This window comes from Dryobates pubescens, chromosome Z, assembly GCF_014839835.1.
Source record: "Dryobates pubescens isolate bDryPub1 chromosome Z, bDryPub1.pri, whole genome shotgun sequence".
In the NCBI taxonomy this organism is placed as follows: domain Eukaryota; kingdom Metazoa; phylum Chordata; class Aves; order Piciformes; family Picidae; genus Dryobates; species Dryobates pubescens.
In genome coordinates this window covers 97,207,871-97,233,373 of record NC_071657.1, presented here as the reverse complement: position 1 = coordinate 97,233,373, position 25,503 = coordinate 97,207,871, and the positions used below count along the sequence as shown (strand labels likewise).

General features: G+C 46.0%; 1 protein-coding gene across 1 annotated transcript in view; it reads right to left on the bottom strand.

The window, feature by feature from the left end:
* Positions 1-509: 509 nt before the first annotated feature.
* Positions 510-25,503, bottom strand: part of DDX4 (DEAD-box helicase 4) — a 40,796-nt gene continuing 15,802 nt past the window's right edge. Inside the window, exons 9-17 of the mRNA XM_054177831.1 lie at positions 24,994-25,146; positions 23,324-23,478; positions 22,067-22,196; positions 20,916-21,082; positions 18,880-19,025; positions 18,055-18,154; positions 7,080-7,350; positions 5,519-5,602; positions 510-584 (exon numbers count right to left, since the gene is read on the bottom strand). Of these exons, the coding sequence (XP_054033806.1) occupies positions 510-584; positions 5,519-5,602; positions 7,080-7,350; positions 18,055-18,154; positions 18,880-19,025; positions 20,916-21,082; positions 22,067-22,196; positions 23,324-23,478; positions 24,994-25,146 (1,281 nt within the window). The remainder of the gene's footprint in view (positions 585-5,518; positions 5,603-7,079; positions 7,351-18,054; positions 18,155-18,879; positions 19,026-20,915; positions 21,083-22,066; positions 22,197-23,323; positions 23,479-24,993; positions 25,147-25,503) is intronic.

The window sequence follows — 25,503 nt, the reverse complement described above, 5'->3', positions numbered from 1 at the left end:
AATATGCACTCCTCAAGTTTTTATTAAGTAACCGTTTACAAAATTAACAGATCCTTATGTTTAAGTCATCTTATTACTAGATTCTAACTTTAAACTGACCTGTTACAACAAGAAACAATCACAAAATTCAGATGAGCTCTTTTCGTAAAGCTATCCCACACTATGTCTTCACAATAGTATCTTTCCTTGCAGAATTTTGGTAACAAAGGATCTCAAAGGATCTACTATTTTCTACTTGCAAACCAGCTACCAAGCAAACACCTAAGGGAAGTTTGAACACCTGAAATGTTCCCAAAAATATTGCTTCTGACTTCCTCCGTGAAGTGATAATCATCACTAGGTTCATTGCAACAACTGAGTACGTAGACACTGCTGTCAGATTTAGTATACCATACAAGCTACTCTTTCAAACAGCAATTGCTCCACAAACAAAACTATGAGAAACATGAGATGCAACAGTTTACTTAGAAGTACAACAGCATGCAATCTAGTTTGGCACTGAAGTAGTTTTAACCCCATGACTCCAATTCACTTGCAGAATACTTCTTTTCTCCTGGGTTCACATTGCCTCCACTTCTGTAGTTCTAGGAAAAAGAACAGATACTAGTTTAGAATCATTAATGCTTTCAACCATTGAATGTTAAATGTCACTACAAAACCATTTCAGCTTTCCACATGCCACATCTCTCAATGCTAATTGAGTTTCTCAGAATCACAAAATGCTAGGGGCTGGAAGAAACCTCTGGAAATTATCGAGACCAACCCCCCTTCCATGCAGTATCACCTTGGGCAGGCCACAGAGGAACATGTCAAGCCAGTTCTGAATGTCTCCAGAGAAGATGACTCCACAACCTCTCTAGACAGCCTCTTCCAGTGCTCCAGTGCTTACAGTAAATAATTTCTCCTCTTATTTATGCAAAACTTACTATGTTCTAGTTTGGTTCAGTTGCCCCTTGTCGTATCACTGGGCACCAGTGAAAACAGAATGGCTCCATCTTCTTGACATCCACTGCTGAGGTATTTGTAATCATTGACTGGACCCCTTCTCAGCCTTCTCTTCTCCAGGCTAAACAGCCCCACAACTCTCAGCATTTCCTCATAAGAGAAATGCTTTGTTCCCTTAATCATGCTGAAAAAGGGTCTAGGAAGGGAGCTGGCAGGTCTCATTGACAGGGCTTTAAACCAGATTCGAAGGGGAAAGGGCTGAAACCAGTCCCCCCAGACAGGAGTCTGAGCGTGGTAAGCTGGAGTCAGGGATGAAACTAGCAGCCCAGCTGAAGTACATGTACAGTAATGCATGCAGTATGGGTAACAAAGAAGAGGAGCTGGAAGCCTTGTATACAGAAGGAAAGTTATGATGTAGTTGCCATCACAGAAATGTGGTGGGGTGACTCACATGACTGGAGCACAGGCTCTTCAGGAGAGACAGGCAAGGGAGAGGGGATGGAGGGGTGGCCCTGTACATCAGGGAGGCTCTAGATACCATGGAACTAGAGATTAAGGATGACCAAGTTGAGTGCCTGTGGGTGAGAATTAGATGGAAGGCCAACAAGGCTGACATCCTGGTTGGAGTCTCTTACAGACCACCTAACCAGGATGAAGAGGTTGATGAATTATTCTATAGGCAGCTAGAGGCTGTCTCAAGATCACCAGACCTTGTTCTTATGGGTGACTTTAACCTGCCTGATATCTGCTGGGAACTTAACAGAGCAGAGAGTTCTTAGAGTGTATGGAGGACAGCTTCTTATCCCAGTTGCTGGGTGAGCCTACCAGGGGTAAGGCTTTGCTCGACCTTTTTGCCAATAGAGAAGGGCTGGTGGGAGATGTGGTGGTTGGAGGCTGCCTGGGGTCCAGTGGCCATGAGATAATTGAGTTTTCAATATGCAGTCAAGCTAAGAGGGGCAGCAACAAAACCTCCACTCTGGACTTCCAGAGGGCAGACTTCAGGACACTCAAGGAACTCAGAAGGTACCTTGGGGAACAGCCCTTAAAAACAAAGGGGTCCAGGAGGGCTGGACCTACTTCAAGAAAGAACTCTTGAAGGCTCAGGAACAGGCTGTGCCGGAAGACGAGCTGCCGGGGCAGATGGCCAGCCTGGATGGGCAATGAACTTCTAAAGGAATTAAGGGCAAAAAAGAGGGTGTATCATCTTTGGAAGAAAGTGAGGTAACCCCTGGTAGGTTTAAGTGTGTTGGTAGGTCATGAAGGAAAAAAATTAGAGAGGCAAAAGCACATTTGGAGCTTAGACTGGCCTCTGCTGTGAAGGACAACAAAAAATTCTTCTATAAATATATTAATGGCAAGAGGAGGGGAAAGGACAACCTCCACTCCTTGGTGGACATGGAGGGGAACATAGTAACAAAAGATGAGGAAAAGGCAGAAGTACTTAACACCTTCCTTGCCTCAAATTTTAATAGCAGGATAGGTTGTCTTCCAGATAACTGGCCTCGTGAGCTGGCAGTTAGAGGCAAACAGCAGTATAGTCCCACTGTGATCCAGGAGGAAGTAGAGACCTCCTTAGCTGCTTGGATCCCCACAAGTCCATGGGACCAGATGGGATCCATCCTAGGGTGCTGAGAGAGCTGGCAGATGAGCTGGCCAAGCCACTCACCATCATTTACCACCAGTCCTGGCTCACCAGAGAGGTGCCAGATGACTGGAAGCTGGCCACTGTGATGCCCATCCACAAGAAGGGCTGGTTGGATGAGCCAGGGAATTCCAGGCCTGTCAGCCTGACCTCAGTGCCAGGGAAAATTATGCAGCAGATTGGGGAGGTGGTGGAGTCGCCGTCCCTGGAGGTGTTCAAGAGGAGATTGGACGTGGCACTTGGTGCCATGGTCTAGTCGTGAGGTCTGCTGAGACAGGTTGGACTTGATGATCCTTGGGGTCTCTTCCAACCTTAGTTATACTGTGATACTGTGATCTTTGGGGCAATCACAGTGCACCTGAAGGATGGCCAAGGGATCAGGCCCAGCCAACATGGATTTAGGAAGCGCAGGTCCTGCCTCACCAACGTGATCTCCTTCTATGATCAGGTGACTGCCTGGTGGATGTGGGGCAGGCTGTGGATGTAGTCTATCTGGACCTCAGCAAGGCCTTTGACACCATCCCCCACAGCAAACTCCTGGCCAAGCTGCCAGCTTGTGGCTTGGACAGGAGCACTCTGCACTGGGTTAGGAATTGGCTGGAGGGCTGAGCCCAGAGAGTGGTAGTGAATGGTGCCACATCCAACTGGAAACCAGTCACCAGTGGTGTCCCCCAGGGATCAGTGTTGGGCCCCATCCTGTTTAATGTCTTCAGTGATGACGTGGATGAGGGGATTGAGTCAGTCATCAGTAAATTTGCAGATGACACCAAGCTGGGGGCAGGTGTTGATCGGTTCGAGGGTTGAAGGGCTCTGCAGAGGGACCTTGACAGGCTGGACAGATGGGCAGAGTCCAACATGATGACATTCAACAAGTCCAAGTGCCAGGTGCTGCACATTGGCCACAGCAACCCCATGCAGTGCTACAGGCTGGGGTCGGAGTGGCTGGAGAGCTGCTAAACAGAAAGGGACCTAGGGGTACTGATTGACAGTAAGCTGAACATGAGCCAGCATTGTGCCCAGGTGGCCAAGAGGGCCAATGGCATCCTGGCCTGCATCAAGAATAGTGTGGCCAGCAGGAGCAGGGAGGTCATTGTGCCCCTGTACTCTGCATTGGTTAGGCCACACCTTGAGTCCTGTGTCCAGTTCTGGGCCCCTCAGTTTAAGAAGGACATTGAGACACTTGAACGTGTCCAGAGAAGGGCAGCGAGGCTGGGGAGAGACCTTGAGCACAGCCCTGTGAGGAGAGGCTGAGGGAGCTGGGATTGTTTAGCCTGGAGAAGAGGAGGCTCAGGGGAGACCTTCTTGATGTCCACAGCTATGAGAAGGCTGGTTGTAGCCAGGTGGGGGTTGGTCTCCTCTCCCAGGCAACCAGCACCAGAACAAGAGGGCACAGTTTCAAGCTGCGTCACGGGAAGTTTAGACTCGAGGTGAGGAGGAAAGTTTTTCACAGAGAGAGTTGTTAGGCATTGGACAGTGCTGCCCAGGGAGGTGGTGGAGTCACCATCCCTGGAGGTGTTCAAGAGGGGATTGGATGTGGCACTTGGTGCCATGGTTTAGTAGTCATGAGGTCTTGGTTGACAGGTTGGACTTGATGATCTTTGAGGTATTTTCCAACCTTACTGATTCTATGATTCTATAATCTCAAACACGAGTTGGTGCACTGTGCATATGTGAGTAAGAGGAGAGTTCTCCCAAGGCTATAAGACAGATTTCCCCTGAAACTTTTCTATTCATAAATATGTAGCCAGAGTAACAATGAGATTTGGCAACTGAGAAGTTTTAAAGGATATCAAAAACAGACTTTGACCTAAAAATGACAGATTTCTTAAATCTGTCACTCCACAGAGGCTGGAGATGTGTGTTTGGAAGCAATCCAGATTTAAAGGTGGATGAGATCTACCTTTGAAAGCAATCTATGCAAATTTAAAACATGTCCTTGAATGAGAATACAGAATATGAGGCTGCAAGCCTGAGAAGGAAGCAGATGTTTTAGCCTGTAACTGAAGTCCCATGAAGACCCAAAGTAAAAAAGTTTCATATCTGGTTAGGAAACTTGTCAGGCAGGTAAATAAACCCAGAGCTCGCAGTACTTTCAGTTAACGATGGTATGGAAAATGCTAAATAATAAAAGGAAGATTTGAGCTTGAAGTTGAGTTTCAGATATTGTGTCAGCAGTGAGAGTAATTATTTCTCTTGTGATCTCCAAGAATGCATTAATATTTGGAATGCAACTGAAATATGATAAAGTTCTATGGCAGCACTGGATCAAAGAAAGGCTTTCGATGAAGGCACTAAAATCCAAGCAGATAAAAATGAGAAGTATCAATAGCCATTTGAAAACAACAACAAAAAACAAAACTAAGAAAAAAAATTAACATAATTCAAAGTAGGTGCAGACACAGAATTTAAATTCTGAACTAGAGAGCTCAAACTGTATTTTAACATCTAGGATCAGCAACGCTGGGAGACCAGAGGGCACCTTCTCCTTACAGACATCAAGAACAGCTTTGACATGGATCAGATTTGGGCATTTATCTATCTTAAGTCAGTCAAATTAGTTACTTTGAGGAATTCATAACAACCACTGGCTGTGTAAATAGGAACTATTTGCTTCTAACCTACATATGCAGAAAGCAACTTGTAGAAGTACAGCCTGTGCATGTTTGTACAAAACTCTTCTTTTGAAGAGTAATTCTTGACACCACAGACAAGGCTGATGCAACTAGTAAGGCTGAAATATAACAGTCCAAGTCAAGCAAGCTATCCAAAATCAGTTTTAGAAGTATTGAGCTTTCAAGATTTGAAGCTAAGAGACACACTTGCCAACATCACAGTTCCAGTAGTAATGCTCTGAATATATATTGCTAAATACACTTTTACACTGAAACAAAGTTCTAAAGGCCTAGACTTTCAGTTAATTCCCAAACTTACCTTTTGTGTATTAACTGTTGTAAAGACTCCTTCTTGAAAACCAAAAGCAATCTCTTCCAACCAACAAGGAACTTCCTGATGGGCCTATATAATAGAAGAGTGAATTTAGAAATTTGTTTGCTTTACAAATTTGTATAAAAAGCCCCACAACTGTAGCAAAGAAATAATAGTTGCTCAGTACACTAAAGTAAAATCTTAAAGAACAGAATCATAGAATCACAGAATGTTGTGGGTTGGAAGAGACCTCCAAAGGTGCAACCCCATCTGCAGTAAGCAGAAGCATCCTCAACCAGATCACATTGCCCAGAACCCTGTCAAGCCTCACCTTGACAATCTCCAGGGATGGGGTCTCAACCACCTCCCTGGGCAACCTGTTCCAGTGTTCCACTATTCTCATGGTAAAGAACTTGTTCCCAACATCTAATCCAAATCTACTCTTCTCCAGTTTCAAGTCATTGCCCCTTGCCCCTGCCAAGTTCAGTTCCAGCTGGGCCTTGGCCTTCCTTGACCTCATCCCTACACAGCCAGGCAATGTCCCTATAGTCTTCCCAGAGTGCCTGTCTCTTCTTCCATTTCCTGTGTGTGTAGTCCCAGCTTGCCCTTTAGTTTGATCTGCAGGTCATGGCTCAGTCATGGTGGTCTCTTGCCTTCCTTACCCAGTTTCTTACATGTGGGGATTGGGATCTCATGTGCTCTGTGGAATGCATCCTTAAAGATCAGCCAGCTCTGTTCCTCTCCCTTGTTCCTGAGGGCTGTTTCCCATGGGGTCTTATTTAGTAACTCCTTGAAATCCGAAAATTTGCTTTCCTAAAATTTAGAGTAGCTCATGGCTACTCTTTAGCGACAACTCTTCACACACTATCCACTTCTTTAGAGGGCAACCCCTCCACCCCTTCTTCCTCTCCTGTCTGTTTGAACAGCTTGTAGCCATCAATAGTCACACTCCCGTCACAGAATTCCTCCAAGTCTTTGCAATTGCCACTGTGTCATAGCTTTCCTGTAGCAGGGTAGCTTCCAACTCCCCGTTTCTGGCACATGATGTGTGCGTTGGTGTAGAGGCACTTCAGCTGGGCTGCCAGCCATGTCATCTTCTTAAACGGGCACCCCACTGTTCCCCTCAAAGTGTTTGATGGGAGCTACCCTCCTGTCTCCTACTACCTCAGCGGCACCTGGCTCAGCTCTGTAAGACCGTGCCTTTGCTGCAGTGTTCACAGCACGCTTCAGGGCAACAGGTTGAAGGCCCTTACTATTACCTCCTGGCAATCCTGGTGCATCTTCCTGCCACTTGTCACAGATAATTTTGGTATTACTGTCACCATCTCCCACCTCAAGTGAAAGAGCAGACTGAAGGCTGTCCTTTGTCTCATCTCTAGTCTGCCTAGTTTTAGCCCCCTCTCGCTTCAAGCCTAGTTTAAAGCCCTTCCAATGAGCCTCACCAACTCATGTGCCAGGATCCTTTTCCCCATGGGAGACAGATGTACTCCATCTGTCACTAAAAGACCTGGTGCCAGATTAAGTTCTTTTAATATAAAAAAATCAAGCACTAAAATTTGAAACTTACATCTGAAAGCACCTTCACTAGAGGTTGTGCAAGATGGCCATCTGAAGTACTATCAAAGAAGCAAACTGCTTTGCCTGTATTTCCACAGCGACCAGTTCGTCCAATTCGGTGTACATACTCTTCAATGGTGGAGGGAAGATCAAAATTAATAACATGTTGAACGTTTTCAATATCCAGACCTCTTGCTGCCACTGAAGTTGCCACAAGAACTGGACTCTTTCCAGAGCGAAAATCCTGAAGAGCTAATTCTCTCTCTCTCTGTTCTCTATCTCTATAAGGAAAGGAATGGCAGCATTACTTAAGATACAAGTAATAAGGTCATGATGCATGGACAGTAATACTTTCTGGGGGCAGGGGTGGGTGGGTAACATCAGGGGAAGGGTGTTCCAATCAGCAAAACAAACAAATGAACAAACCTCACCACAACCACCCATGCATTACTAGTTTATGTAGTAAGACACAGCAACTATTTTAACTTACACCTCTACTTACTTTTAAAGAACCATAGGTAATGGTGTACTAAATTCAATCCCTTCTCTAAGAAGATCCATTTCCTTAACCAATTCTTTCTTCTTACTGTAATGGGTTGGGGCAAACCCCCTCCCCACCACACACAGAAATAACGACTCAGACAAACAGATTGCAAAAGTGATGGAAAGTTTAAATAGAGAACAGTGAGTGTGTGCAAAAAAAAGGGAACATCGTCACAAGAAAGAGACCAAAATAGACCCAGACAGACCCCAACCCCACCTGAGGGTGCACCCAAAACCCCCAGGGCTCCTCCTTCCCCACCTACTGCTAGGCTACTCTCAGCTGGTCAGATCTGAGACTGCCCATCCCCCCATGGCCTTGGGCCTAATCAGCTCCAGGGCCGGGAGATCTCTCCCCCAGTTACCGAGTCTCGGAGAGGAAAGGAAAGAGGAGGTGCCAGACCCCGCCACAAAATTTGTAATGGTGCAAGGGATTATGGTAGAAATACCTAATTTCCTGAGTCCACCCACTGGGCTGGACTTCTGGACACAGGAAACACCCCTGTAGCAGAGGGCACCCAGCCCAAATTACAACACTTACCATAGTCAGAAGTTATTTTCCCATTACATTGTAGTAAGGAGGCAGAAGAGCAAAGATTAATTCTACCTCCATGCCCGCATGGGCTGTTTTTCAGATGTATGAAGAAGTATGATCAACTAACAGTACAGGCCTTGTCTTTAGTTTAGTATCATGAGAAGAAAACTAGATTTGCTCCAGGGTTTTAATTTTTCAAGACTGTTTAAAGATTATCCAGTATTTAAATACAGTAGATCAGTATTAAATTCATGTTCTTTCTTGTCCAAATGAGAACAAATTACAAAGCTAACAGTGCTCTGATATCCAACATGGGACATTTAGTGAAATCTGGTACAACCACTATTCGAGAGGAGAACAACTATCCTAACTAACTTCAACTTGAAAAACTCTGGTGAACCAGAAACCAGTAAAACATTTGCATTAATGGCAGATTGTTAAGGATGCTTTCCACAGAGCACAAGAGATCTCAATCCCCACATGTAAGAAATCGGGCAAGGAAGGAAAGAGACCACCATGACTGAGCCATGACCTGCAGATCAAACTAAAGGGCAAGCTGGGACTACACAGGAAATGGAAGAAGAGACAGGCACCCTGGGAAGAATATAGGGACGTTGCCTAGCTGTGTAGGGACAAGGTCAGGAAGGCCAAGGCCCAGCTGGAACTGAACTTGGCAGGTGTCGTAGTTTGGGCTGGGTGCCCTCTGCTACAGGGATGTTTCCTGTGTCCAGAAGTCCATCCCAGTGGGTGGACTCAGGAAATTAGGTATTTCTACCATAATCCCTTGCACCACTATAAATTTTGCGGTGGGGTCTGGCACTTCCTCTTTCCTTCCCTCTCCGAGACTTGGTAACTGGGGGAGAGATCTCCCGGCCATGGGCCTGATTGGGCCCAAGGCCACAGGGGGATGGGCAGTCTCAGGCCTGGCCAGCTGAGACTAGCCCAGCAGAGGGAGGGGGAAGAAGGAGCCCTGGGGGTTTTGGATGCACCCTCAGGTGGGGTTTGGAGTTTTTCTGAGTTTACTTTGGTTTCTTTCTTGTCGCCATGTTTCCTTTTGTGCACACTCACTGTTCTCTATTTAAACTCTCCACTACTTTTGTAATCAGTTTGTCTGAGTCGTTATTTCTGCCTGTGGTGGGGAGGGGGTCTGCCCCAACCCATTACATTTTGGCGCGCCAACGTGGGGCCAACTGCAGCTCGGACTGCAAAAGATGGAGAGTTTAAATTTAGTTCTGGGCGTCGTTTTGGGTTTGGAAAGTTGGGGCTCAGGTTTTGTGCTACCGGGGCGACTGTGTGAACTCCTGTGGACTGCAGAAGGACACCTGGTGCGTGGCTGATGGCATGGAAGTCCCTCCTGTTGCTTGGGAACAGCGAGGGGTGATTCTTTCTGTGACTTTCTGCCCAGGGTGGCTTAAGAGTGCTCGAGTAGCCTAAGGCGAGACCTGCCTTCTCCTCGTTCTCTGCGGAGCGGCAGGGAGCGGAGGAGGGGAAGTGGCAAGCAGAGCGTGGTCGGCCCGCAGCCGCTGCGGGGGTGGACACCCGCGGCGAGCGGGCAAGCGACTGCTGCCGTAGCCTGAGGGCAAGCGGGGACTTCAGCCGGAAAGCTGTTCTCAAAGGCACTGAGAACACGTTCGTGGCTTTGGCTGAAACAACCGTTTGGATGCCCGAACGGCTGGAGGTGACTTGGACTCTGCATCGCGGCGACAGAGACGGCGGGGGCCGGGCCGGGCCGCGTTCAAGCGGCGGCGGCGGCACCGCCCGAGCCGGGCTGCGTTCAGGCGGCGGCGGCAGCTGTAAATCTTTCCCTGCTGTTTTCGGACGTGTTCCGAAAATGGCGCCGAGCACCTGGCTCCGCCTCCCTGCTTCTTCAGTGGGCTGTGGCGCAGCTCCTCCCTCTTCCGGGGGTGGAGGTTGTGCAGCCGGATGCTGTCCTGCCTCGGTACGCGAGCGCCCAGCCGGGGGGTGCGGAGTGCCTCTGACATGCATCCGTGTAGCTTTGGGCCGCGTGAAAGCGGTTGTCTGTGGCACCCTGGATGGATTGAAAAAGGCAGTCGTGGAGCCGGATTGTTCCGACTGGCCTGCCCCAGGGGTGGAGAATTTGCCGCTGAATATGAGAGTAAAGGCTTAGCTGAGAAGTTGTGAGGTATTTCCAGGTGACCAGGATGTCCCAAGGAGTCCACAAGGAATTCACGCTGCAGGAGAAGGACTGCGTCGCTGGGAGGTTCCATCACATGAGGAAGAACAACTGGAATGGACTAATGCTTGAGCCTGAATGAGAGACTGTTTGAGTGGACGCCCAGATGAAGATATGGACTCCGCCAGACTTGTCATCAGAAGTTTTCTGATCTGATGATGTGTTTGGGTGCAGGGATTATAGTATGAAATAAGGGGTGGCTCCTGTCGTAGTTTGGGCTGGGTGCCCTCTGCTACAGGGGTGTTTCCTGTGTCCAGAAGTCCATCCCAGTGGGTGGACTCAGGAAATTAGGTATTTCTACCATAATCCCTTGCACCACTATAAATTTTGCGGTGGGGTCTGGCACTTCCTCTTTCCTTCCCTCTCCGAGACTTGGTAACTGGGGGAGAGATCTCCCGGCCATGGGCCTGATTGGGCCCAAGGCCACAGGGGGATGGGCAGTCTCAGGCCTGGCCAGCTGAGACTAGCCCAGCAGAGGGAGGGGGAAGAAGGAGCCCTGGGGGTTTTGGATGCACCCTCAGGTGGGGTTTGGAGTTTTTCTGAGTTTACTTTGGTTTCTTTCTTGTCGCCATGTTTCCTTTTGTGCACACTCACTGTTCTCTATTTAAACTCTCCACTACTTTTGTAATCAGTTTGTCTGAGTCGTTATTTCTGCCTGTGGTGGGGAGGGGGTCTGCCCCAACCCATTACAGCAGGGGATGTCAAGGCAAACAAGAAAAGCTTCTACAGGTATGTTACCCATAAAAAGAAGGTTAAAGAAAGTGTTTCCCCCCCTGACAAGTAACAATGGGGAGCTAGTAACAATGGATGAGGAGATTCTCAACAACATTTTTGCCTCAGTCTTTACGGGCAACCCCTCTCCTCATGGCTGTCATGTTGATGACCTGCAAGTTGGAGACCAGGGAGACAAAGTCCCTTGCACTGCAAGTGAAGAGAAGGTGCATGACCATCTGAGGAATCTGAACACACACAAGCCCATGGCACCTGACGAAATACATCCCAGAATCCTGAAGGAATTAGCTGATGTAGTGCCCAAGCCACTCTCCGTGGTATCTGAAAAGTCCTGGCCATCAGGTGAAGCCCTTGGGGACTGGAAGAAAGGAAACATTACCCCCATTTTTAAAAAGGGCAAAAAGGAATACCCTGGGAACTACCAGCCTGTCAGCCTCACCTCCATGCCTGGGAAGGTCATGGAACAGATCCTCCTAGATGACATGCTATGGCAAATGGAGGACAGGAAGGTCATTCAAGACAGCCAGAATGGCTTTCTAGTGACAAATCCTGCCTGACCAGCCTAGTGGCTTTCTATCATAGAATGACTATGTCAGTGGATAAGGGACAACCTTTGGATGTGATCTATCTGGACTTCTGCAAGGCCTTTGGCACAGTCCCCCACAACATCCTGCTCACCAAGCAGGAGAGAGATGGATTTGATGGGTGGACTGTTCAGCGGATAAGGAATTTTTTGACGACGGAGATCAGAATCAATACGGAAGACCAATACAATCAAAGCATTGTTCAGTTTCATTAAGGAACCACTACAGCTTATATAGATACACAGACTCACAGAGCGTGGTTAGCATAACTTCATTCATTCCGCAGGCTCTACTGTTACACATTATTGGTTAAACTACTAGTATCACACGAGGTTGTTGATTATATCCTGTTGTATACATCCTGTTATTCCAAGACAATTCTTTGTGTTTACAGCTACTAGGACTTTGTTTTAGTTACACACTGCTAGCACAGCACTGTTTTGCTGAACTGCTAGTTACTTCTACACTTGTGCTAAACTACAGTTGTGCTAATCCCAACATGGATTTAGGAAGGGCAGGTCCTGCCTCTCCAACCTGATCTCCTTCTATGATCAGGTGACCCGTCTGGTGGATGTGGGGAGGCCTGTGGATGTAGTCTATCTGGACTTCAACAAGGCCTTTGACACCGTCCCCCACAGTAAACTGCTGGCTAAGCTGTCAGCTCGTGGCTTGGACAGCAGCACTCTGTGCTGGGTTAGGAACTGGCTGGAGGGCCGAGCCCAGAGAGTGGTGGTGAATTAACTTTCAGCTGGCGGCCAGTCACCAGTGGCATCCCCCAGGGATCAGTGCTGGGCCCCATCCTTTTTAACATCTTCATTGATGATCTAGATGAGGGGGTTGAGGCAGGCATCAGCAAGTTTGCAGATGACACCAAATTAGGAGCGATGTTGGTCAATTAGAGGGTAGAAGGGCTCTGCAGAGGGACCTTGACCGACTGGACAGATGGGCAGAGTCCAATGGGATGGCATTTAACAAGCCCAAGTGCCAGGTGCTGCACTTTGGCCACAGCAACCCCATGCAGAGCTACAGGCTGGGGTCAGAGTGGCTGGAGAGCTGCCAAACAGAGAGGGACCTGGGGGTGCTGATTGACACCCGCCTAAACATGAGCCAGCAGTATGCCCAGGTGGCCAAGAGGGCCAATGGCATCCTGGCCTGTATTAGGAATAGTGTGGCCAGCAGGAGCAGGGAGGTCACTGTGCCCCTGTACTCTGCATTGGTTAGGCCACACCTTGAGTCCTGTGTCCAGTTCTGGGCCCCTCAGTTTAAGAAGGACATCGAGACACTTGAACGTGTCCAGAGAAGGGCAACAAGACTGGGGAGAGGCCTTGAGCACAAGCCCTATGAGGAGAGGCTGAGGGAGCTGGGATTGTTTAGCCTGGAGAAGAGAAGGATCAGAGGTGACCTCATTGCCCTCTACAACTACCTGAAAGGTGGTTGTAGACAGGAGGGGGTTGGTCTCTTCTCCCAGGCAACCAGCACCAGAACAAGGGGACAGAGTCTCAAGCTGTGCCAGGGGAGGTTTAGACTCGAGGTGAGGAGAAAGTTCTTCACTGAGTCATTCGTCATTGGAATGTGCTGCCCAGGGAGGTGGTGGAGTCACCGTCCCTGGAGGTGTTCAAGGGGAGATTGGATGTGGCACTTGGTGCCATGGTCTAGTTGTGAGGTCTGTTGGAACAGGTTGGACTTGATGATCCTTGGGGTCTCTTCTAACCTTAGTTACCGTGATACTGTGTTCGTCATTGGAATGGGCTGCCCAGGGAGGTGGTGGAGTCACCGTCCCTGGAAGTGTTCAAGAGGATATTGGACATGGCACTTGCTGCCATGGTCTAGTCATGAGGTCTGTGGAGACAGGCTGGACTCGATGAACCTCGGGGTCTCTTCCAACCTTAGTTATACTGTGATACTGTAAGCATGGCCTACCACTATATCAAGCTCTAAGCTTGTATTACCACATTGCTCTGACTACTTATTCCTATGATTGCAACAGGAATTGGCTGGATGGTTGCATCCAGAGGGTGGTGCTCAATGTCTTGAAGTCCAGAGGGAAAGCAGTGAGAAGAGATGTCCCTCAAGGGCCTGTACTGAGACCTGTGCTGTTTAATATTTTTATCAGCGATACAGACTGTGGGATTGCATGCACCATCAGCAGGTTTGCAGATGACACCAAGCTTAGTGGTGCAGTCAATATGCCAGAGGAACAGGATGTGATCCAGAGGGACCTGGATAAGCTGGAGAGGTGGGCCCAGGTGATCCTCATGAGGTTCAACAAGAGCAAGTGCAAGGTTCTGCACCAGGGCCAGAACAATCCTCACTATTAATACAGACTAGGGGATGAGGTGATAGAAAGCAGCCCTGTGGAAAAGGACTTGGGGGTGCTGATGGATGAGAAGCTGGACATGAGCAGACGGCGTGTGCTTGCAGCTCAAAAGGCAAATCATATCATGGTCTCCATCAAAAGATACGTGGCCAGCAGATGAGTGAAGTGATTCTTTGCTCTGCTCTGGTGAGACCTCACCTGGAGTACCATGTCCAGATCCGGAGCCCACAATACAGGAAGGACACGGACCTGATGCAGCAGCTCCGGAAGAGGGCCACAAAAATGATGAGGGGGTTGGAGCACCTCTGCTGGGAAGACAGGCTGATGGAGAAGGCTGCAGGGAGACCTAATAGCAGCCTTCCACTACCTGAAGGGGGCCTACAGGAAGGATGGAGAGAAACATTTACAAAGGCCTGTAGTGAAAGGACAAGGGGCAATGACTTGAAACTGGTTTGCCCTTGCACTAAGCCATTGCATAAACACAACAGAACTACATTCCAGTTCTTTACATGAAAGACAGATGTTGCAGTTTGAGCTGGGTGCCCCCCTGCTGTGTTCACTTCCTGTGTCCAGAAGTCCAGCCCAGAGGGATGGACACAGGAAATTGTGTATTTCCTACCATAATTCTTTGCACCACTATAAGATCCAGTGCGGAGTCTGGCACTGGCCTCTTTTCTTCCTCCTCCACCAGCCGGTAACTGGGGGAGATGTCTCCTGGCTTTGGGCCTGGCTAGGCCCAAGGCCACAGGGGGATGGGCAGTCTCAGGCCTGGCCAGCTGAGACTAGCCCAGCAGAGGGAGGGGGAAGAAGGAGCCCTGAGGGTCTCGGGTGTACCCTCAGGCGGGAATGGGATGCCTCTGGGTTTGCTTTGGGATCTTTCTTTGTCACTGCGCTTTGGGTTCTCTGTAACATTCACTGCTTTCTATTTAAACTTTCATCACTTTTGCAATCCGTTTGTCTGAGTGTTTTATTCCTGCCCGTGGTGGGGAGAGAGGGGGCTGCCTCAACCCAGCACATTCTTGGTAGCAGAGGATGGTTGTTGTGGGGAGGGGGTCTGCCTCTAAACCCACCACATTCTTGGCGAGCCAGCCAGGAGAGGAGTTTGCTATTGTGTGCATTCTGCAGATCGGATTGCAAAAAATAAGAGAGTTTAAATTTAGTTCTGGGCGTCGTTCTGGTTCTCTGGCAGTTGGGGCTCAAGTGTTGTTGTTGTTGGGGCGATTGTGCGAGTTCTCGTGGATTGCCGGGGGACACTTGGTGTGTGGCCGGTGGCACGGAGCCCCTCCTGCTATTTCAAGCAGGGGTGGCTCTTAACCATCGGAACTGGGGCATCGCTTAAGAATGCGGGACCTGCCCCTCCTCCACCTTTACTCTCTGCGGAGCGGCAGAAGCGGCGGGGGGGTGAAATGGGGGAAGGGGCAGCGGCGAGCAGATCAAAGTCAGGTCCGTTCTCGCTGCGGGGTAGGGCCAGCCGCGGCGGAGCGGGCGAGCCCGGCTCCCGATACCCAGGAAGGGCGAACGGGAACTCAGTTCGAAAGCTGTTCTCAAGGGCCCTGGGGACGCGTTTATGGTTTTCGCTGGAGGAGCTGTTTGAATGCCCGAGGGGTGGAGGCGATTTTGATTCTGTACCGCGGCGATAGAGGTGGCTGGAGCCCTGCTGTATGCTCGGGTTGCGGCGCCGGAGGGCCGAGCCGTGCGCTCGGAGCGGCGGCGGCGGCTCGGGCCGTGCACTCGGAGTGGCGGCGGGGCCAGCCCTGTTCTCTTCCCCGACGTTTTCGGACGAGTTCCGAAAATGGCGCCTAGCACCTGGCTCCACTTCCCTTCTTCTCAGCAGGTTGTGGAGCAGCCCCTCCTCTCCCGGGGTGGGGCTGTGTACTTGGAGCTGCCACATCTGCGGTACGCGAACGCCCAGTGGAGGGGCGGTGTACCTGTGGCATGCGTCTGTGGAGCCTCGGGCCGCGGCTGGAAGCGGTCAGCACTGGGCTTGGATAGGTCCGTGCACTGTTGAGAGAGGCTCAGCGTGCTATTTCCTGGAGGGGTGGAAAAGCAGCAGAGCCTGATTGTTCTGGCTGACTTGCCCCAGGGGTGGAAATAATGCCGCTGAGTGGATAGAAATGGGAATGAAGGTTTGGTTGAGAAGTTGTGAGGTTCTTTCCAGGTGACCAGGATGTCCAACGGATCCATGAAGAGCTTGCACCGCAGAAGAGTGAACTCTGCATCGCGGGAGGTTCCATTAGATGAGAGGAGAAGGACTGGAATGGACTGACACTTGAGCCTGAATGAGAGACTGTTTGAGTGGACGCCCAGATGAAGATGTGGACTTCGCCGGACATGTCATCAGAAGATTTCTGATTTGATGATGTGTTTAGGTGCAGAGATTATGGTATGAAATACAGGGGTGGCATGTTGCAGTTTGAGCTGGGTGCCCCCCTGCTGTGTTCACTTCCTGTGTCCAGAAGTCCAGCCCAGAGGGATGGACACAGGAAATTGTGTATTTCCTACCATAATTCTTTGCACCACTATAAGATCCAGTGCGGAGTCTAGCACTGGCCTCTTTTCTTCCTCCTCCACCAGCCGGTAACTGGGGGAGATGTCTCCTGGCTTTGGGCCTGGCTAGGCCCAAGGCCACAGGGGGATGGGCAGTCTCAGGCCTGGCCAGCTGAGACTAGCCCAGCAGAGGGAGGGGGAAGAAGGAGCCCTGAGGGTCTCGGGTGTACCCTCAGGTGGGAATGGGATGCCTCTGGGTTTGCTTTGGGATCTTTCTTTGTCACTGCGCTTTGGGTTCTCTGTAACATTCACTGCTTTCTATTTAAACTTTCATCACTTTTGCAATCCGTTTGTCTGAGTGTCTTATTCCTGTGCCTGTGGTGGGGAGAGAGGGGGCTGCCTCAACCCAGCACAACAGATCACCTTGTTAGAAGATTTGATAATCTAGAATTAGCAACTCTTTTATTTTTATTTTTTCCTCAGCATTTGTTCAGGTATGCAATGCTAATGAGTATAATTCAAACTCAAAGTATAAGCATCTTTGTCTTCAACTGATCTCCATTCAAATGCTTTGTCAATGAACAAATCAAGGAGGCAGAAAAGATTGCATCAGAAATCTGTATAGTACATGACTCAAACTGTCTCATCACTTTAGGGATGCCTGTAAGATGTCACGGAAGTCCACATCTGTGTCCATTTCTGGGCCCCTCAGTTTAAGAAGGACATAGAGACACTTGAACATGTGCAGAGAAGGGCAAGGAGGCTGGTGAGAGGCCTCAAGCACAAGCGCTATGAGGAGAGGCTGAGGGAGCTGGGATTGTTTAGCCTAGAGAAGAGGTGGTTCAGGGGAGACCTTATCGCTGTCTATAACTACCTGAAGGGAGGTAGTAGTCAGGTGGGAGTTGGTCTCTTCTCCCAGGCAACCAGCATCAGAACAAGAGGACACAGTCTCAAGCTGCCCCAGGTAAAGTTTAGGCTCAAGGCGAGAAGAAAGTTCCTCACTGAGTCATTAGCCATTGGAATGGGCTGCACACGGAGGTGGTGGAGTCACCATCCCTGGAGGTGTTCAAGAGGGGATTGGACTTGGTACTCAGTGCCATGGTTTAGTCATGAGATCTATGGTGACAGGTTGAACTTGATGATCTTTGAGGTCTCTTCCAATCTTAGTGATTCTGTGATCTGCCACTTGAATTTATGAATATAATCTCACCAGTGACATCAAAAGGTCGAGTCCAGTTTTGGTCATGCAAATGATGACATATAAGCAACATCTGATTGTACTGAATTTATAATACACGGATTTTTTTTTTTTAGCAGTAAGGATAAGATTCTCTAGTTCACTGCATTTGAAGTGCAGTCAAACAGAAAGATGTGTAACTCAGGAAATGCTGTAAGAACTAGCCTTCAGAAACACTACATTCTCATGTGGACAAAGCTGCTGAGGATTACAGCACTGTCTGAAACAAGGCATGCTAAGTCACACAGATGGCCAAACATGAAATCTCAATAGAAACTTTTCATAAGATAAAGTATTATGTATTAGTCACTTAATACTTCATAAGTCACTTAACCTGATTTTCACTTAAAAATACTTACCCATGGATGCTAGTGGCTGATATTTTTTCTTGACAAAGAAAGGCTGCAATGTAGTCTGCTTTTATCTTTCTGCCCACAAATACCATGGTTCGTTCATGACCTGTTAAACAAGAGTTCAGATCCACTGCAGTTTGAAACCTAATGCATTGTCACTATTCACAGTTGCAGGTCTTTCTATAAAAACCTAATGAGTGCTGAATGAAGTCTTTAAGGTTTGATTGAAATTTCTTGCCAGTATTGAAATTATTTAATTCAATCCATCAGTTTCTGCATCAAAACAGGAACTCTGGTTGAAGACAAGAGCACTGTATTCTTCTCCTCAATAAAAGAAGGAAACAAGTGCTGCTCTGTGTGTTAAGTATGAATTCCATTCTGAGCACTGAAGAGCAAGGTACATAGTCCTTTTTAAACTCCAAACTCCCTTAGTCAGTATTAAAACTTAAGATACATTCAGAGCAAATGTGGAAAAATCCCAGCTATTAACAAAATACAGGCCCGAGCATTTGTGTAAGAAGCTTATTGAAGCTATAATCCAGAGGTAATGCCCCCAGATACTAAAGGCTGTAATAGACCGTATAAAGAAATTAACCATCTGTAAGCCTGTCTGCTTATCAACAAAGATAAGCCCTTGACAAATGTCTGTAACACGAATGTGCCTGAAACCCTAGAACTTCCTGAGATCATCTTCAAGCTCCAATCAGTATTTTCATGAAGTGTGAAATACTCAATAGAAGGGAATTATGACCTGGTCAATAGCAGGGGCACAAGTTTAATAACAAGTAATTTTGTCCTTCCTGGAAAACAATTAGCAGTAAGAAAAGTTACCTATGCTTTGCAGAATTTCAATGAGTTTATCCCTCTTGGAATACTCAGGAACCTGAAGAATATTTTGCTGAATATCGCTGCAAGCTCCACCCACGAGTCCAACAACAACAAATAAATAATTAGATTTCAAAAATTCACCAGCCAGCCTTAAAAAAAAAACAAAACCAAAATTGAGCAACATGAAGTCTAATATGTAGCTTACTTTTACTTTAAGTAACCTTGATTAAGCAACTGTCACAAATACTTTTATCATTCCTCACAACGCAGTCATTTTCAACTTTAAAAAAATAAATGCATGCGTCTGCATTGTCTTTTAGACAGCTGTACAAAAAATCTCCTCAGTAAAAACATGTACAGCCTTACTACTTCCCTGTAACTTTTCCTAACAGAAGCACTGCATTTTCTAACTATCTCAGAAAATAAGTTCCATATACATGCTTGTAATGAAATGGGTTGTCATGGGTTGAGTTGAATCTGCTGATGTGTATTCAGCACCATGCTGATGACATGCCACCTTCAAAATGAAAAGTGCTGGCTGGAGCAAAGTATCATGGGGCTTGAGGTTCAGATTTTAACATCAGAGGCTTCCTGTTTCCAGTTGCTTCTTCTGGTTTCTGGGTTTGGGGTGCTGGCCTTTTCTGCTGGACTGGCTGCTGCATGCTTGGGACTGGGGGGAGCTGTTTTATCTCTGGCTTCTGCTGCAGCTCCTGCTTTTGTAACCTAACTGTGCAGTTTATCATCTCAGTAAACACCTTATCTCAAACCCAAGGGGTTTTTTTGTATTTCCCTCTCTCCAGCATTGGCATGGGGGGTGCTTCATTTGGAGGGCAGACTATGAAACTAGGACATTCTCCCACCTGATCTGAATGGCAGGGGGCTTGCTTTTTACACAGGATTGTCTTAACCCTGTACAAATGGGTAACTCACATATGATCACAGAACATTCTTAGGGCACTACTTCATCACTAGCTGGAGGAACAGGGGAGAATTCTACACAGACAGAACTCAAACCAGGCCTTCAAGAGGCACTACCACCCCATTCAATGATTCAACAAAAGCACTGCTTAAACACAGTTTATTACATGACATTTGTTTATGAGTTACCATAGGCAAAAAAAAAGTTTTGTTCAGTGTTCCTCTTCATAGGCAATTTTATCCAAGAGATCAAACTTGTCAAATAGGTAATTCCTTGGAATGCCTCATAATACTACTAGGAGTTTTACTAAACTATTAACTTATCAATACACCAGTGTGCTTATGTTCAGTACACACAAAGCAGCTTCCACTGCAGTAAAATTCAAGTCAACCTTTAACTGAAAACAGTCAATCTCAAGTTTTAGAACAAATGCCTAAGAAAAAGAAAAAAGTCTTATAAATGTTAAAAGACTGTCTTAAGGACTTGAATCTCCCACATGGTTTAAAGATGTAACTGGGCACTGGTGTTTTTCACAGCAAATGAAAAAGTTACTAGATATTTCAATGTGTTTAGTCTAAGATTTGACTAGTTTAAGAACTCACAGATGGATATAATTCTAAATTGAAACTACAGTAGTAAAACTGTTAAATATACCCTAAAGTCATTTGTGGAAGCTTTAAAACTACTAGAAACAAATAGCTCTCATGCATGCAAATAGGAACTGTGTATCAGAAAGGCTGCCAAGGTGAGCAATAATTGGGATGTCGGGTTATGTTATATCTTGGTGATGAAGACAGTACTACCAGTGCTGCTTGTGAAACATCTGTGAGCTTGCACAGATGTGGTGAGGAAGAAACAAATGGTGTCATTATAAGGACTTGCGCAGAAGTGAAATTTAAAAGCTTTTAGACATAGTTCATAAATTGCTATAGAGTCCCCACGGAAGTTAAGCAGTTCATTTATGCAACTTAATAGCTCTGTTACCTTAAATATGGATGTTTTCAGCAAGGAATGTTGACATCATAGCTTTCCAGCATCTTCTAGCAAGATTATAAGCTTTTACACATAAGGAGTACTCTTAACAGCTCTTCAGATCTACTTGCATTTTTACCTTACTCACCTCTGAACTTCTACAGGAAAAGTGGCACTGAACATCAGTGTCTGGCGTTCATCTTTGGATGGCATGCTTGGGTAAGAAACCAACTTCTTCATATCTAAGCCAAATCCCATATCAAGCATGCGGTCTGCTTCATCTAGTACCAAGTATTTCACATTCTGCAAACCAATCTGCAAGCATTTCAGTGAAAGAAAAAGCGTATTTATTCACTGATAGTACATGCTTACAGAATGTCCTAATTGTCAAAATCTGTCCTTATTTCTTTTTAGAAGTTAATTGTTCACAAATAACAGCTCACGTGTATTTTGTTCCATTCGCATCTCCAGCTCTATTTAACTTTTCAATCTGCATCAATACTAATAATACACATACCCTGAAGTGCTTTGGAGTTTGGTTCAGCAATACAAACCAAAATGTCTCACACAACCTCAGAAAAAAAGCCTTGTTCTGAAAAAAAATTATAGTCAGAAAGCATTACTATGGACATCACAACTTCACTGTTGCTGACCAAGGCTCTCATTGTGACTAGAAGCCTCACAGCCACGAAAAGCCCATCTCTAGTTTTTCTACCAAGGAGAGTTTTTTCAAAATGTCACCTGTTCAGTACAACATCAGTAAGCCACCATTATAATATGGAGTAATTTCACTTTGAACTTACAATGACTGGAAAATACTTTTAAATCAGTATTAAATATTCATCTTATTTAAAATATTTTTAATCAGTATTAAAACATTCAAAGAATACTAGTACTGTTCCAGACAGGAAAAAAAAAAAGCTGTTTTAGCAAAACAAACAGGACATCAAGTGAAGATCTGCTGCAGAAATTTCCACAGGAGTTAAGAGAAAGCGTTTCATGCATTTAAACTTCTAAAATTTAATTGCCAAGAACACTGCAGCCAGTTTCATTTAGATGGGTATTTTCCAGTGGACCCTGAAAGGGAGTGGAAAAACCTGGATTCATACTGTTCTTTCAGAAAACTCATGGTGTTTAGATGTTCCAAGAAAAACTCACTTGTATTTTATGTAGATGCCTGTACTAAGGCAATATACTGACTGGCTTTCACGGCTCTATCTTTGTTTCTATCAAATCTGAAGAATGTAAACCAGTATGCAAAATCTACAAGTGTTTAGGAAATTCAGATTAAGCTCCCACCTTGTCTCTTTCTATGATGTCCAGAAGCCTTCCTGGAGTGGCACATAGTATATTACAGCCTTGCATTACCTGCCGAATTGAATGACCTGTTTGTGTACCACCATACATCACAACAGGCCTTATACAAGTTCTATTATGGAAATAAAAAAATAAAGGAAAAATAAAAATTATAATTAAACATGCAAGCAGTAGTTTCATAAAAATACATTTAAAATTACCAGACCTACCATAAGCCATTTTAGTTTAATTCCTTCATCATACAGCACAGCTTATAACCAAATGCCATGTTTCAAGACCAGAAGCTCACTCACCAAGTTCAAAGCTCCTATTCATACTACATAATAGAGACTGTACAGATGGCTTCCTTGAAAAGAACACGTTAATTTACCTGCATTCTTCCCTCTCCTTTCAACTGATAGTTGCTAGTACTAAGAGCTGAAATAGTATTACTCACAGCCCCCTTCTATACAGCATACTTAAAAAAAGCAGAGCCACCAAATACATGCCTTCAGAGCTCTGACAGCAATCCTTCTACACCTTGAAAGGATCTTTGTAAAGCAATCAAATACACTGGCTGCTCAAGCATTAGATGGCAAACCCATTCAAGTGTTACTACTTCATGCTCTTCTTACTGAGGCTTTTGGTTAGTTCCACCCAGTAAAGCTGCATCAGCTATTTTTCTCTTGTAGAAAACTACCTTTACAAGAATGACCTTGCTAAAAAGCAAGTTTTCAATGTTATGACTAGTACAAATGTACTCTCATGGAACATCCAAGGGTCTAATGAAAAGTCAAAACCTTTTGCTCTGTTTTGAAAAAGTAGAGCTAAAATATCTTGCTTGAGATGTGAAATTTCTGTCCAAGACCAGAAACACTCTGAAGCAGCATTACTAGAAACCACCTCTGAAAGGTAACTATAAAGTGCTAACATATACCTCTATTTTTGTCAAGGTGACAATTAAAGTATGCATTCTGTAAGGCAACCTAAATTTAAGTTACTTAAGAAACTGGTTTTTTCTCATCAGTAAATGTGTGACACACATTTAGTAAGCACCTTCACTTCAAGCTGGAGTAAGCCTCCTCCTGGCCTGCCTTCCACCCCCAATATTGCAAAGATTAGGAGTTTAAATCGCTAGCCAGCCAGAAGTTCAGGTATTTGTAGTAATTGAATTGGCACAGAAAAATTTCTAAAAGTATTAATGGCAAGTCTGCTGATTCAGAAAGAGTAATAAGATCAGGCAACAGTGCAGAAGCTTACCCATACACAAATTTTCTTGCTTCTAGGAAGATCTGATTTATCAGCTCTCTAGTTGGGGCGACAATAATACACTCTGGTTCTTGCTGCTCTTTAAAGCTACTGGCAGTTACACCATCTCTCATCATGACAGACACAATCGGCAGAAGGAAAGCTGCCTAAAAAAAAAGCAGCACTATTTATGCTGTTTAGAATTAAGAGCTTTCATTAGTCACATTAAAAGCTGCACATAAATCTTAAAGCTAGGGTGATACAGCACATCATGAAATAACTTCAAGAAAATCAGACTGCAAGCTCAGTTGGTAGCACATAAGACCTTTAATGGGGAAGGTCGTGAGTTCAAGCCTGCAGTGGGCACTAGTGTCCTCCCTACTCTAGTCATGAGGTCTGTGGTGACAGGTTGGACTCGATGATCTTTGAGGTCTCTTCCAACCTTAGTGATACTGAATACTGAATAAAAGGATTGACCTGAATGCACTACAGAACATTTAACCTTATTTATCCTTCTTTAAGAAGTGCAATACTATGCCTTTGGACCTTGGATCTCATAATACAGGAATAGTCATGTACTACCAAACTTCTGGGTTTCTCAAGCAGTTCCACGCATTATGCTCACATACACTGATCACGGATTCACAAAAGTAGACTCATGCCATCTGGGAAAGAGCAACCCCATAGACCAGGATATGTTGGTGGTTGATCAATTGGAGAGCAGCTCCAGGGAGAAGGACCTGGGAGTCCTGGTGGACAACAGGATGACCATGAGCCAGCAATGTGCCCTCATGGCCAAGAAGGCCAATAGCATCCTGAGGTGTGGATAGCAGGTCAAGGGAAGTTCTCCTCCCCATCGATCCTGCCCTGGTGAGGCTGCATCTGGAATAGTGCGTCCAGTTCTGGGCCCTTCAGTTGAAGGACAGTGAACTGCTTGAAAGAATCCAGCACAGAGCCACAAATATGATTAAGGCAGTAGAACATCTCCATTATGAGGAAAGGATCAGGGAGCTGGGTCTCTTTAGCTCAGAGCCAAGGAGACAGAGGGGTGACCTCATTCATGTTTATAAATGTGAAAGGTGTATGTCAGGAAAATGGAGCTCTTCTCAGTGATGTTGAATTATAAGACAAGGCAAGATGCAAGCTGGAGCACAGGAGGCTCCATGTAAATATAAGGAAAAAAGGCTTTTCACTGTGAGGGTGACAGAACACAGGAACAGGATGCTCAGAAAGGTTGTGAAGTCTCCCTCTCTGGAGACATCCAAAACCCATCTTGATGCATGCCTGTGTGACCCACTCTATGTAATCCCGCTCTAGGCAGGGTTGGACTAGATCTTTTGAGGTCACATCCAGTCCCTGACATTCTGTGATTTAGTGAAATCCTAGCTTTCAGCTGCTAAGTTTTTTTGTCATTATTTTCTATGACTGCCTATACTTCTGAACCTGTATCTGCAGCCCTGAAGATTGGCCTTCTGTATCAAGACACTAGTTCACTTAAAGAAGAAATTAAGCCCCAAAATGCGACATCATTCATATCGATGTTTAAGGCTACACCTGCCACTGCATCACAAGTCACTATACAACAAGCTGTGAAGAACCTGGGGCATGGAAATCTGGGTCATCTAGCTAAAAGTTTAGTACCACACACTCCCAGTAGTATGAGTACTACATGAAATGCTTACAGTCTTTCCCGATCCTGTTTGGGCACATGCCATTAAATCCCGTCCTGACAGTACAATTGGAATGCTGTACCTCTGCACCGGAGTAAGTTTAGAGTATCCAGCTTTAGCAATGTTCCTCTTTAAAGTCTGACAGAAATTAGCTTCTTCAAAATTCTGCAGGAGAAAAAAAATTATGAACACTACACAACCACAGGACTTTGAACTTTAAAACCTGAGACACTTACCATAGGATACAGATGTCTGAACACTAAAAATAGTTAACTTTTGAGAGATTCACCAGTTGTCTAGATTGCCAAGGTTCCTACAGGCAAAAGCCCTGAAAAGTTTCTTCAACCTGCTCTTGCCATTCAAGTAAAGTTGTCTGTAGCACAGTATAGGCCTTCATCTGGTCTTACTAGCATTTTGACAGAAAATTCAGCAGAAGCCAACAAGGCATGCTATAAAAAACTAAACCACTTCAGTTTCATTTCACATAGAAGGATACTCAGTCTGTGCTGAAACTAGTAAGAG